The 14,095-nt window shown below is 42.6% G+C and overlaps 1 protein-coding gene across 2 annotated transcripts in view; it reads right to left on the reverse strand.

The window, feature by feature from the left end:
* Nucleotides 1-4,547: 4,547 nt before the first annotated feature.
* Nucleotides 4,548-14,095, reverse strand: part of mst1ra (macrophage stimulating 1 receptor a) — a 35,407-nt gene continuing 25,859 nt past the window's right edge. The window contains exons 12-21 of one of the 2 annotated variants that reach the window (XM_072684896.1): nt 13,339-13,485; nt 13,100-13,253; nt 12,467-12,553; nt 11,663-11,872; nt 11,439-11,519; nt 10,242-10,423; nt 9,501-9,610; nt 7,146-7,311; nt 6,821-6,957; nt 4,548-5,528 (exon numbers count right to left, since the gene is read on the reverse strand). In XM_072684896.1, the coding sequence (XP_072540997.1) occupies nt 5,282-5,528; nt 6,821-6,957; nt 7,146-7,311; nt 9,501-9,610; nt 10,242-10,423; nt 11,439-11,519; nt 11,663-11,872; nt 12,467-12,553; nt 13,100-13,253; nt 13,339-13,485 (1,521 nt within the window). In that variant the 3' untranslated portion in view covers nt 4,548-5,281. Of the gene's footprint in view, nt 5,529-6,820; nt 6,958-7,145; nt 7,312-9,500; nt 9,611-10,241; nt 10,424-11,438; nt 11,520-11,662; nt 11,876-12,466; nt 12,554-13,099; nt 13,254-13,338; nt 13,486-14,095 lie in introns of both variants that reach the window. The other variant, XM_072684895.1, reaches the window with a different exon arrangement.

The following is a 14,095-nucleotide window of genomic DNA, read 5'->3' on the forward strand; positions in this document are numbered from 1 at the left end:
TGTATCAGTTATCAAATCCTTTAGCCTTTACTGACCTCTAATGGTCGCTGTTAAACATTACAGCAGTAGGTGTAAACACACACACACACACACATATACATTTAAAACACAATTCCACAATTTCCTGCAAAATTGGGGAAATCGAATTGCAAATTTGGACAAAATCTTGGCTCATATTTATTAATCATTCCCAGTTCGCATATCCATTCTGAATCACACAATACATTTGGAGTAGGTCAGTATGCTCTTATTATGGGTCATTATTAAGTGTATGTACAGTAGCAGGTCCATTTGGATTCTTTTTCGTTCAAAATCCTGAAACATTTCTTCTCTTCTCTTTGTTTCTTTTGGGCATTTTGTAGCTTCCTACAACCTTCCACTGAAACTGGGTCCAAACAGTGTGGCCTACCAGCTTGTGCCTGTCGGTGTAGCTAATCGGCTACAATCTTTTCAGCTTTCTAAGAGCACATCGCGCTGAGAGGACTCAATGAGAGGACAGCAACAGCACTATTCGGTAAGACTCGGTGAGGAATACTTAGCTAGTGTTTTTGTTACAGTGTGAAGACTATGCTATGATATATGGGTTCTGTGAGTCGTCGTCGATGCCATACTGTGTGATAGGCGCAGTGATGGCTAGTGCGTGGGATTTGGAAATGATGAATGATTTAGGAGAAAATCGGGAAACCCAGTTTTCATATTGGACAAGCTTGGGCTTAGACTTATCTGGCTAAATTGAACAGCTTCCTACAACCTTCCACTGAAACTGGGTCCAAACAGTGTGGCCTACCAGCTTGTGCCTGTCGGTGTAGTGAGAAAACTGTAGCTGCATTCAGAATCTTACAGAACTCTTACAGAAATAGAGCTGTGTACAGTGTCAGCAGAGTTGTAGTGTAGTCTTAATCTCCTGTCAGTTCACACTGCAAAAAATTATATTGGGAAGTGAAGCATCTTCTAAAATCTAATCAATATATCTAACATTTCCCTTCTGGGACTCTTGACTTTTGAGATTTGTATTATTTCTGGTCATTTTACATATTTAAAAGGTCCATTAGAATGGGCACCTTTGCCATAGTAGAATAATGAGAGGCCCTTGAGCATGCATCGCCTATTACAAACCAGGACCCTCAAACACTGATGTTCCTCCTTCAAATGAAAATCCAGCAGATCCAAAAACAGAGCTGTAAAATGGGCCAATTCCAAAAACCCTATTATTATAACACCTGCAATATTTACCAACAACCAGCCCACTTATAAAAAAAGTTTTCTGAGCCAGTGTCCACAGAAGCGAAAGCTGCTGGGGGAAAGCTGGGGCAAATGAGGATCTGCGCTAGGCTTTTACCATCTCTTCTGTCCATCGTCTGCTTCCTCGAAAGCAACCTGGACTCCCTCAGCTGAATCAACCTGGAGCTAAACTCACATTAGAATGAAAAGCAGCAGCCAAACCCAGGGAAGTAAGTGGGGGCAAGGCTAAAAGCTAACCGGCTACAATCTCTTCAGCTTGCTAACAGCACACAGCACTGAGAGGACTCGATGAGAGGACAGCAACAGCGCGATTCGGTAAGACTCAGAAATACTTAGCTAGTGTTTTTGTTACAGTGTGAAGTCTATGCTATGATATATGGGTTCTGTGAGTCGTCGGCGATGCCATAGACCAGCCAAAAAAGATTCTTTCCCCTTTGTTAGGAACGTTAGCGTGTTTCAAAAATATTCTGAGGCATGAAGTAATGCTTAAAAGAAGCCAGATTAACCAGCAGTAAACTGAGAAAATGCCCCTATCTTACACCCCGCCAACATTTTCACTATTTCCACGCCTTCCGCCTGCGCGGTTTCAACAGCAATGGTCCTTGCGAATATATCTACGCCGATGGGCCCAGTGGTCTCGAAATGAGGGGTGTTCAGGTCAATTTCTGGCGGATTGATATCTTGGCAACAGAAAACACAAGATTTTTTTACAGCTTTAAACATGTGCCTATAAGCCCCACTTTATTTTTTGCCACTTCTGTTTTTCCACACTTGTGTTAAACTACAACTGATTGAACTCGTCCATAAATTATTAAGACCTTTGTGAAGTGGTTGAGGTGCACCGAGGGGAACTAAGAAACTCTCAAACAGCACCAATAACACATTTTGGAGGGGTGAGACCTCAAGCTCAGACTGAACAGACTTAGAACAATGACTTTTATCTGCTCATTATTTTTTATTTCATTTGCATTTTATTGTAACGGTTCTTCATTGTGTTTCTCTGGCATCTCTCCTGGCTCTGTATCATGGTTTCCATGCCGTTCCCTGGGTTTGTTTGCCTCTTGGAACTTTTTACATCCCCTTAAATCTTTTAGCTTTTATTTTGTTCGTTTCTCAACTTCTCTACTTAGAGATTTCTAGTCATGTGTTTTTTTTTCTTCACAAAGCAGGACCTTTTTTAGGTAGCCAAATTCAGGACTGTCCAATAGGAATATCTCCCAGGAGGTCCGAACGTGTTGGCCCTATAATCAATGAATGGTCTCGCTCTATCTGGATGGGTAGAATGGCCCTCCCGCTCCCCCAATCATTCACAGAGCGTGGCTAACCATTGCAGGCTGCTATTAGCTTAGACAGTCCTCCTCCAAGCATGTTCAGCAGTCCAGCTGATTTGCATCAGAAGTAGTTGAAAAGACGCAATTGGCTGGCTTGTTAGCCTTCAACCGCCCGGCTCTAGTAGTACTGTGTGATAGGCGCAGCGATGGCTAGTGCGTGGGAATTGGAAATGATGAATGACTGAGGAGAAAATCATCCTGCCTCCATCACTATAAAATGTACATTCTGGCCAGCTCAGACTGGTCAAGCAGCTTGGCCAGCTTAGCACTTATAAAGCATAGGGTGTGTTTTTTTTGTTTGAGTTTAATAGTTTAACAGGTCTACCAGCATGCTTAACCTGACCACGCTAGACCACCAGTATGACCAAACTTGACTATAACTAGCATGACCATACTGGTCAACCAGCATGACCAACAAGTCCAAGCTGGTCGACTAGCATGACCTAGCTTGGAAATGCTGGTTGACTACCATTACCAAGCTGATCAACAAACATGACCAGCATGACCAACAAGACCAAGCTGGTGGACAAGCATCACCAAGCTGCAACATACAGTATGTTGGTGAAGAGCTGGTTAACCAGCTGGCTTACCAGCATAGAACAAGTTTTCGCCTGGATGAGCAACTTTTCAACCTTCTTGACCAAAGACTGACCAGATAAAAGACCAGCTTAGACAATCCAAAACCTGAACAAGAGAGGTGCAGACAGTTTACATGGATAAAGAACAGCTGGGACTGATTACAAGAGGGTGGAGTTACCACATGAAACCAGGTGGGGGGGTGTGACAAGGGGAGGATGCTAGCAAAGAAACCCAAACAAAAGTATATGAGGACCGAAACAGCAAGGGAAACCGGACAGGAACCGACAGGGAAACAGTAAATGCACCTGTATGTTTACAGTGGACATCTGCTGTTCGGACCTATATGTGGTCTATACGCGTACCAGGTCTTGAAAGTAAGCAGAGTAATGAGGAAAGGCTGTTCTTTGCTGGTTGCAGCAGTTACTGCTATTGTCTTTTCTGTTTCCCAACCCAACACCGGAGCGTTGTCTTATCATGATCAACGGAATCACCACCTGAATTCATCAGATCATTTTTCCTGCTAAAACCTCTAAAATCTACTGTACTGTAAAAGAATCCACGAGTATGGAATAGTAGTCTAGACATTCTGAGCTTGCTTACTCCTCACATTAACATGTGCTACATGATCGGATTGTATCTGGTCATACTTTGGTTGGATTCCACATATCACATTCCCCAGTGTGACCAGATGAGATCAGATTTTACTTTCCCACATAAAAAGCACATCAGTGCACACGCCATTTCCACTTTCCTGGTGTCCCATCTAATACTACCAGTGTAATCTAATATATGCTCTATGTCTCACTGATAAGCACTCAGCAGACACTTTGCTGCTTATGTAACTGCGTGCAGAGATACACTCTTCAAACTAAAGGTGCAAAGGGTGCTACAAAGGGTTTCTTTGAGCAACGCCATAGAAGAACCACTTTTGTCTCCATAAAGAACCATTTAAAGTCCAAATGTTTGTGGACACCCCTTCTAACAAAGGCATTCAGCTCCTGAAGGTGCACCCACACACGTGTAGAAGCTTGTCTAGTCTCTGTAGAGAAGCACTGCCAATAGAATAGGACTCTCTGGAGCTGGTATACATGAACCTACTGGCACCATGCTGCTTAATGCCAGGTGTGGGCTAGAGGGGTATAAAGCCCCCAGCATTGAACTGTGGAGCAGTGGAAGAACTGTGTTCTCTGGAATGATGGTGATGCTGCATCCAATACTATGATGAGGTATGAGTTGAGGTTTAGGGGATGAGGTGAGGTGGTGATCATCCAACATCCTGACCTCACTGACGCTCTTGTTGATGAATGCAACCAAATCCTCACAGCAGTGCTCCTCCAGAATCTAGTAGAAAGCCTTCTTCTTCTCTGGACAGTATAGACAGTTACACCAACAAAAGCAGGATCAGCTATTTTTAATACCCTTGATTTCAGAAGAAGCAATAAATAAGCAGGTGTCCCAATACTTTTGTCCACATAGTGTTCTTTGTGAAACGGAAAATAGTTCTCCTGTGATATCACTTATAGAACTCTTTATTTTGAGGGAGTGTAGAATACCCATTTTATTATTGTCTGTCTCGGACCACCTCCGAATGTGATAAAGGGTTAACATCTTGCTGTTTAGGCGATCAAGTGAAATCCAAATCCCCAATTCAAAAACACCTGCTGATGGACTGTGTAAACAGCCTTTCTAAGAAAACGTCCAGAGCTGTGTGTCAAAAGGAAATCAGGTGATCATGTTCTTCTCCACGATTCCAAAAATAAGCTTAAACTTCCTTTTTACACTTTTGTACGTGTGGTATGAAAAACATGGATTGGTATGGAAATATAATACAGCACAAAAAAACATTCAGCTGCAGTTCAGTGCAAAATATAACTGCATGTATCGTTTAAAAAAGTAAACATCTAGTCCAGAATGACTAGAGCAAACCTGAGAGCAAACTCCGTACTGTGTTCCTGATTCAGAGACGTTTAGAAGGCCGTGTTCAAGCGCATCTACGCAAACTATAAACTCTCACGGTGCCGCAGGCTTTAGTTCCTCCCGAAACAGCTCTGAAACTCAAAGTTCATCATGTTCATCAGGTCCAACATTCAGTTTCCTGCTGTAGATCTCTTCATCCCAAGGGATGCAGTCTAGAGGTCCATAGTGGTGTCCAGCCGGTCCAGTGTTTCAGTGCTTTGGCCCTCGAGCAGTGCAGGCGTGGCGGAGGCGATGGCGGGGTAAGGCCGGGTTTGCTCCAGGTTGACGTAGGTGACCTGCAGGTTGATGTAGTGTTCGCCCTCCAGTGCTGAGTGAATGCTCTGCAAATCCTTCACCAGCGTGGAGAAGGTCGGCCTGAAGTCAGGCTCTGGGTTCCAGCACTGCAACATTATACACCACCTGCAGTGACCACAGAAACACACATTACACAGAGGCAGTACAAGCGTGCATGGCTGTCTACAACGATATTGTGGCATGATCACAGGGTTGTGGGTTCAATACTGGAGTTTTACAGGTAGACACTCTCACTGACCACTGGCTTTAGGTTTATTCTAATGTTATATAGAGTTAATTACAGGTAGACACTCTTACTGACCACTGGCTTTAGGTTTATTCTAATGTTATATAGACTTAATTACAGGTAGACACACTCACTGACCACTGGCTTTATGTTTATTTGGGTTTATTCTAATGTTATATGGAGTTTTACAGGTAGACACTCTCACTGACCACTGACCTTATGTTTATTTGGGTTTATTCTAATGTTATATAGAGTTAATTACAGGTAGACACTCTCACTGACCACTGGCTTTATGTTTATTTGGGTTTATTCTAATGTTATATAGAGTTAATTACAGGTAGACACTCTCACTGACCACTGGCTTTATGTTTATTTGGGTTTATTCTAATGTTATATAGAGTTAATTACAGGTACACGCTATTACTGACCACTAACTTTGTCTATTTGGGTTTATTCTAATGTTATATGGAGTTTTACAGGTAGACACTCTCACTGACCACTGGCTTTATTTTTATTTGGGTTTATTCTAATGTTATATAGAGTTAATTACAGGTAGACACTTTCACTGACCACTGGCTTTATGTTTATTTGGGTTTATTCTAATGTTATATAGAGTTAATTACAGGTACACGCTATTACTGACCACTGACTTTGTCTATTTGGGTTTATTCTAATGTTATATGGAGTTTTACAGGTAGACACTCTCACTGACCACTGACCTTATGTTTATTTGGGTTTATTCTAATGTTATATAGAGTTAATTACAGGTAGACACTCTCACTGACCACTGGCTTTATGTTTATTTGGGTTTATTCTAATGTTATATAGAGTTAATTACAGGTAGACACTCTCACTGACCACTGGCTTTATGTTTATTTGGGTTTATTCTAATGTTATATAGAGTTAATTACAGGTGGATACTCTCACTGACCACTGACTTTATGTTTATACTTGGGTTTATTCTAATGTTATGTAGAGTTTTACAGGTAGACACTCTCACTGCCCACTGACGTTATGCTTATATGTGTATTTAGCTTTATTCTAATGTTATATAGAGATGTACATGTGTACATGCACTTACTGACCACTGACTTTGTCTATGTGGGTTTACAGGTAGACACACTGACTAGCTGAGTTATATAGGCAAAATTACACTTAAATAGTCTCTTACAGGGAGTCGAGACAGTATTGAGGCTGTGGCAGTCGCCGTCCTTGCAGTAGATACGGAGTCATGTCGTAGGGGTCCACATCAGGATATGGACTAGCTCCTCTGGTCAGCATCTCCCACATTAAGACACCAAATGACCACTAGAGGGCACAACAGACAAAGTGTTAAATATCAGACCTTGAGAGACTACGGTGTGTGATAACACATGGTGAGATCATGAGTAATGAGTATAAATGATGCAGTCATGTGCAGAAACACAACTTATAACATACAGGCCTTAAACAAGTCGCCCTTATACTCATATCCCTTATACTCTTATCATACTCACCACGTCAGATTTGGTGGTAAATTTCTGAGTCTGTAAACTCTCTATGGCCATCCATTTGATGGGCAGTTTGGCTCTTTTATGGTCCTGAATGCTGTAATACTCCTTGTCAAAGACGTCACGTGCCATGCCGAAATCAGCCACCTTCACTGTGAACGTCTCATCCAGCCTGAAATAAGAACATTTTGAGAGTTTAAGAGACTTTACAAGCAGGTCTGGTGCTCAAACACAGTCTTGGCCACTCCCTGAATCTAATGTCTTGTATCTTAATCAAGAGAAAGTTATGTAAAGTTATGAAAATTTATAAGAACAGTCATACAGTTATGTTATTTTTTTACAACTGATTTTGTGGCAAAGCAGCTTTACAGAAATCCAGTAATAAGGCAAAAGACCAACAACACATTAAACATAAACCCCTCAAAGAGCGAGCCGAGGAAATCTCCCTCAGCGCTGAAGGAAGAAACCATGGGAGGAACCAAGACTCACAAGTGATCCTAGTAGTGATGGTAAGAATAATAAATAATAATAAAGTATTGTTAGCGGAACTCGGTCATGCAGACTTCTCCTGTACAACATCCGGAGAATTCGACCCTTCCTCTCTCGTCACTTCCAAACTTAACTACTGCAGCTCTCTTCTGGCTGGTCTCCCTCTGCGCACCATCAGGCCCCTGCAGCTTATCCAGAACACAGCGGCACGGGTCGTCTTCAACGATCCTAAATTCAGCCATGTCTCTCCACTGCTGCATTCTCTCTTCACTGGCTTCCTGTAGCTGCTGCCCAGGTCATCAGATTCAACCCCCTGACGCTGGCCTACAAAGCCAAGGCTGGACCAGGCAGCCCCTCCGTACTTGATGGCAATGTTTAAAAGTCGATCTGCACCAAGAGCCCTTCCAGCTTCAAGTACGGCTCGTCTCGACCCGCCATCCCTCAAAATCCACGGAAGACGAGCGTCCAGACTTTTTTCTGTCCTGCACCAAAGTGGAGAAACGAACTTCCCCTGGGTGTCCAAACGGCTCGCTGTCTTCAAACCCAGACTGAAGACCCTCCTCTTCTGAGAGTACTTGGGTGAATAGTAGAGTGATCTCCTTATTGACTTGTGTTTAGTAGAGTCTAAGATTAGAGGATCTTTGAATGTTTAGTCTATTTAAACTAGCTGAGGTTTTCTTGGGTAAACAGCAAAGCACTTTTGTAAGTCGTTCTGGAGAAGAGCGTCTGCTAAATGCCTTAAATGTAAATGTAGGTAGCAGGACAGTCAGTCAGTCTTCCATCAGTGTCAGGCCAGACAATTATTTTAGTCATGGGCAGCGTTTTGATTTGGTTTTAATAAGTTAAGAGGAGGGGGTGGGTGACGAATTTCTGGTTGGCTATTGTTTGGTTGCATCCAAATCATTGGTTATGCAGTCATATGTTGTAAGTTGCTTATTCGAACAAATGGGGACCAAACATTTACATTTTATATGCTATGTTTTATTTTTCTCCAACATGTGTAGAGTGTAATAAACCTTTCTGTGTTAAAGGATTAAAGAGGACATGCTGTTTTTTGGGGGGTATCTGGAGTGCCTACCATCTTCCAAACTGTAAAAAAAAAGACAACAGCAGACTACAGCTGGGAGAGAGAGCGAGAGAGATAGAGAGAGGGAGAAAGAGGGTGTGTATATGTGGAATGAAGGGGGGGATTATTTATGTGGCGTGGGAAAGTGAGAGAGAGAGTATGAGAGTGTAGGTGTGGCACAGAACAGCAAGCGAGCGAGAGAGAGCAAGTAAGAGCAAGAGAGAGAGAGAGAGAGAGATAGAGAAAGTGTCTGCATGTGTGGTAGAGGAAAGTGAGGGACGTGAACTCAAGGTGAAGTAAATCGCTAGGCATTGCAAACAGGGACAAATGAGAATAACCTTTGAGGGAAAAAGTCTTTGTGTTGAAGAATTTGAAGAATTTGTGTTGCTTTTTTTTTTTTTTTGGGGGGGGGGGGGGGTTAGGTTAGGTGGGCAGAGACTTGTAATTTAAAGGAACAGGCTCAAACAGGGCTGTTTAGACAGGGTAAGAAGAGTGCTGTGGTGCTGGAGTTAGTCTTGAGGTATTTTGACCAAAGCTTGCTGCAGATATTTAGACATTTAGACCCCAAAAGAACTGTGCTAGCGTCTGGAAAAGGGGGATAATATGCTAACTTTAAATTTGGCAAATAAATATAAATTTGCATATGACTATACCTGAAATAATGTACTTTTAAATATGGTTAAGCACTATAATCATAATAAGTCATTCTTTAAAAGGTGTCCTTAGACTACAGTTGAACACTGTATACTGTACCATTGTAGAGGAATAGTAATAGTAAATGTTCATCCTTATTAAACACCACTTACATGCAGTTGCGTGCTGCCAGGTCTCTGTGCACAAACTTCTTCTTTGCCAGATACTCCATTCCCTTAGCAACCTGAAGCCCAAAGCCAATCAGGTCCTTCACTGTGGGACTCTAAGACAACGTGAGAAAATGCATATTTAATAAACTTTATGCAATAACTTTTAGCCACCAATTAGTACCACATCACAACATTCAGAACCTCCAGTTGGATGCCACTACTGTGTTCAGCTAGGTGATGAGCTTTTGTCCACATAGCCAAGTCTCTTTGAGATTCTCTAATAACGTAACATGGGTTGAAGCAAGTGTGTGATGATTTAGGCTTGAATTTTAAGTGACCAAAGTCCAAAGATTTAGAACACCACTGAAATGGTTTAAGTAGTCCGGTGGTGGGCTGATAGGCCGCTGGTTGCCTGCTTTTCAAGTTTTGCCATCTTAGCAATGACTTTCTTACTGCCACTGCGCTGCCAAACCTACAGCTGAGACTGAGACTTGGTCCAGAGTGGATTTAAATGGGTTACCTCCTTTTGAGTGGATTTGAATGGTTTATTTCCATTGCAACAGACCAGCTAACCAATGACTTGTTCCCTAAAAGGTCTTTTTTTTTTAACAATTTACATTATTTTTACATATATACTTCTGACTGGTAGTGTACACTTGGAGCAATGTCAAAGGTACTCCCATCTTAATCCACATTTTCTATCTGTCCAATGATGTGCCAAAATGGAAAAACTCATCTGCACACCCTTTCTTTAGAGCGGATGAAGTGTCGGAGGTCTCCATGTTTCATGTAAGGCAGCACCACCAAGGGGAGCCCATCAGCTGGCAGCAGAATACCCAGAAGGGACAGCACATGGGGGTGGTGGAAGGCTTTCATCAGGATGCCCTCTTTCAGGAACAGCTCCACCTCCTCTACATCTGTTATCCCTGTCAATACACATCATCATTATACATTACTCCAAGTTATTGTGGAGCATTTCTATTGGTCCATAGAAGCAATTAAAACACTTCCTACTCTAACATACTTTAACTATAAATAAAAAGTAGGTGTGGCTTAAACAGAAATGACTGAGAGGTGCTGGGCGTGGGTGTATTTACTGACCACAACAGACTGCAGACTAATCAAGAAGCTCTGACATTCATAACCTGCATTCAAACTGTACTGTAAACAGCCAATCAGCAGCCTAGATTTGGGATCAAGCATGCTTACTGGCTATTGGAAGCTACAACTGACTACTGGGATACTGCATGAACGTTCAGTACCTGGTAGTAATGAAGTAATTTCAGGCAGGACCATAAAAGTACTGAGACTCAATACCCAGACCTACTTTCCATTCATTCATTTACTGTATTTTCTGTTTGTCCTGGTCAGATTCATGGTAGGTCCAGAGTCTACCCGAAAACACTGGGCATAAGTCAGGAATGCCCCCTGGACTGAGGAAACCACCTTAAGGACCCTTGAGAACCAATGAGAACACCTGGTCATTCATTGTTCCTTCCAAAATCAAGGGTATTGAAGAAGAGGTTAGGCTTTCTACTAGATTTTGGAGTAACATTGCTGTTAGGATTTGATTGCAGTCAGCGACCAGAGCATGAGGGAGGTCCACCACCCCAATCTCATCCCAAAAGTACTGGATGGAGCACCACCATCCATCATTCCAAAGAACACAGTTCTTCCACTGCTCCACAGCAGCTTAATGTTGGGGGGCTTTACACCCCCTTTAAGCCCACGCCTGCCATTAGGCAGCATGGTGTCAATAGGTTCATGTTCATCTGCTTCAGGGAGTCCTATTCTATTGGCAGTACTTCTCTACAGGGACTAGACAAGCTGTGTGTCATCAATTGGTGCAACTTAGAGTAGCTCAATGCATTAATTAGAAAAGGTGTCCACAAATATTTGGACATTTAGTGCACTCTATGTTCAAAACCTGAATTTACTCACTGTTCAACGACTTCACTGCACAGTGGATTTCATGGTTGTTACAGTCTGTAAGGAAGCCATGATATACCGTTCCAAAATGACCTGCAGGGATTTGAGAAAAAGGGAAAGGAACAGATCTCAGACTGTGAAAAACACAGAGTGCACCATTAATCGAACACCTGGAGGGTCAGGAGATATGAACACATCCAAAGAGGCGTTATGAAATCCATCTGGGGAGCCGTTACCCTTGCCGATGATCTGGTCATGCTGAACTCTGAGCCGCTCTGGAGAGATCAGCACTTCCTTCACCTCCTCCAGCAGCACTGGGCGCATGGCGGACATGGAGAACCTCTGAGGAGACACCAGTGGAAGAGCGGCAGGGTCTACACTAGAGCCAGTGTACACCAGCCCGGAGAACGCTATGCCTGAGCTGTTCGAGGTCCCATGGGACAATTCTACTGAAGCACAAAGAGAACATAGTTGGTCATTAGAGGGGGATGAGGAGCTATTCGCGACAGTAGTCCAAACCTTCTGTTTGGCTGTTCCTACTCTTCCTACAAACAGGGTTCTTTTCTGTCACAGTTAGACTGTAGATTGTAGGACTGTAGAACCATCTACCAAAGGGTTTCCATAAATGTAAAGAACCCTTTAAAGCAGCTTCCTGTGTGTATTCACATTCACATTCACTTCAATGCAGTGAAGCTCCCCCTTATGGACACGTTTTGCACATGAATTTTTGGACAAGATCGTGTAGCTCTCTCATGTAGCTCCTCTAAAGTACCATAGTGCAGTAGCAGCAGTGTTTTGGCCCAAAGTGGCAATGACTAAGATGCCGTTCTCCCTGTTACGGTCAGTGAAGCATCAACATGGTCCTGAAGCTGCTAAACTGCTAAATAATGTGGTTTTAACCAGGCAAAGGTCCAGTTAAGCATCCAGATTAGTAGTACTACCTTTACTGAAGAGCCCTTTTAGGAGTGTAAATACAGTTGATTGATAGCATTTATGGACAATTACTGAGTTTAGGCTCAGCCATGATATGTTTCCCATACCTCGTCTATAGTCTCCTACAGGCGATGCTTCCGAGTCTATCCCATTCCGAGCGGAATATCGTGACAGCCGAGCCTCTGCTTGCATAGCTACAAACAAGAAAAACAACTTTCCAGGTGGACTTGCAAGAAAGAGTTTGTGATATTACAATTATTTCATACTTTTTATGTTTATGGAGATGCTATCAGAAATAAGCTACACCGATAACTGTAGTTGTCTGTGTTATTGGTCATTAAAAATGCTTTATTTTACCTCAAGATTTAAGAAAATTATTTATTTCAAGATAAAATTACTTGAAATTAAGTTTTATTCTTTCAACCAATACAAGAAACATTAGATTTTTGTTGATATTCTAAATAAAAAATCCAAAATTTTCTCACTTTTTCCAGGGGTGCCAATATTTGTAGATGGCACTGCTTTACTTTTTCCACTCGCTACTGTTTGAACTATCATTTAAAATGTAAATGTAATGTAAATTTTGCCAAAGCTTGTATGTAAATTAGTCTTACCCAACACATAACACGCCATTATCCAAACTCCACTCAAATAGAAACACTAAATAACTGGTAAAGAAGGGAGCCTGGCATTCCATACAGAAAGGAATTGAAGTATCCAGGCCTGAAGCATGATCTCACCTCTCTTCCTCTTTCGCAAATGGCTCATTACTGCATACGCTAAAGCAGCGCCGACAACCAGTGCTGCCAGTATACCCAGCACAATGCCCACTGTGGAGTCGCTACTGGCGTCCACCACCCGGCCAACCTCGTACACTTCCCCGTTGACTGAAACCTGGAATGGTGCAGACAGCTGTATGAGAATGAGGAGGAGTTCACTGCTTCTGTTGGTCTGAAAGCTTCTGAAGCTGGAGTCTTACCCTGACTGGGGCCCCCTGCCTGGGGATGCTCACATTCTTGGGGATTCTGCAGACAATCTTATCGTCCAGAACTTTAGCGTTGCAGTCCACTCCAGCTATTGTCATGATAATGTCCATGCAGTTGCTCACAAGGTTCAGTTTAGTGTGCTGAAATCATAAACACAGTAGGGAGGTTGTCAGATTACATGAATCCCCTGATTCTGGAACTGTCATTGGTTAAAATGCGCTTGTCTTGATTTCTAAAAAGCATCTTATTCACTGGAAGTGAATCTCCTGAAGGAAATGCTAAATGGTTGTGCAGCTGTGCTAGACGGTTGCTATGTGGTCACTAGGGTGAATCTGTTTTTGCTAGGTGGTTGCTATCATGTTTTATGGTTGCTATGGTATTCTAGGTAGTTGCTAGAGTTTCTGCCAAGTGGTTGCGACAGTATCACATGTGCTTGCTATGGCATTTTTAGGTGGTTGCTATAGTGTTGCTAGGTGGTCACCATGGTGTTGCTTGGTGGCTGCTATAGTATCCCATGTAGTTGCTATGGCGTTGCTAGGTGGTTGCTATAGTGTTGCTAGGTGGTTGCTATGGTGATGCTCGGTGGCTGTTATAGTATACCATGTAGTTGCTAAGGCATTTCTAGATGGTTGCTATAGTGTTGCTAGGTGGTTGCCATGGTGTGGCTTAGTGGTTGCTATAGTATCCCATGTAGTTGCAATGGCATTGCTGGGTGGTTGCTGTAGTGTTGGTAGGTGGTCGCCATGGTGT

This window comes from Salminus brasiliensis, chromosome 7 (assembly GCF_030463535.1).
Source record: "Salminus brasiliensis chromosome 7, fSalBra1.hap2, whole genome shotgun sequence".
Classification (NCBI taxonomy): domain Eukaryota; kingdom Metazoa; phylum Chordata; class Actinopteri; order Characiformes; family Bryconidae; genus Salminus; species Salminus brasiliensis.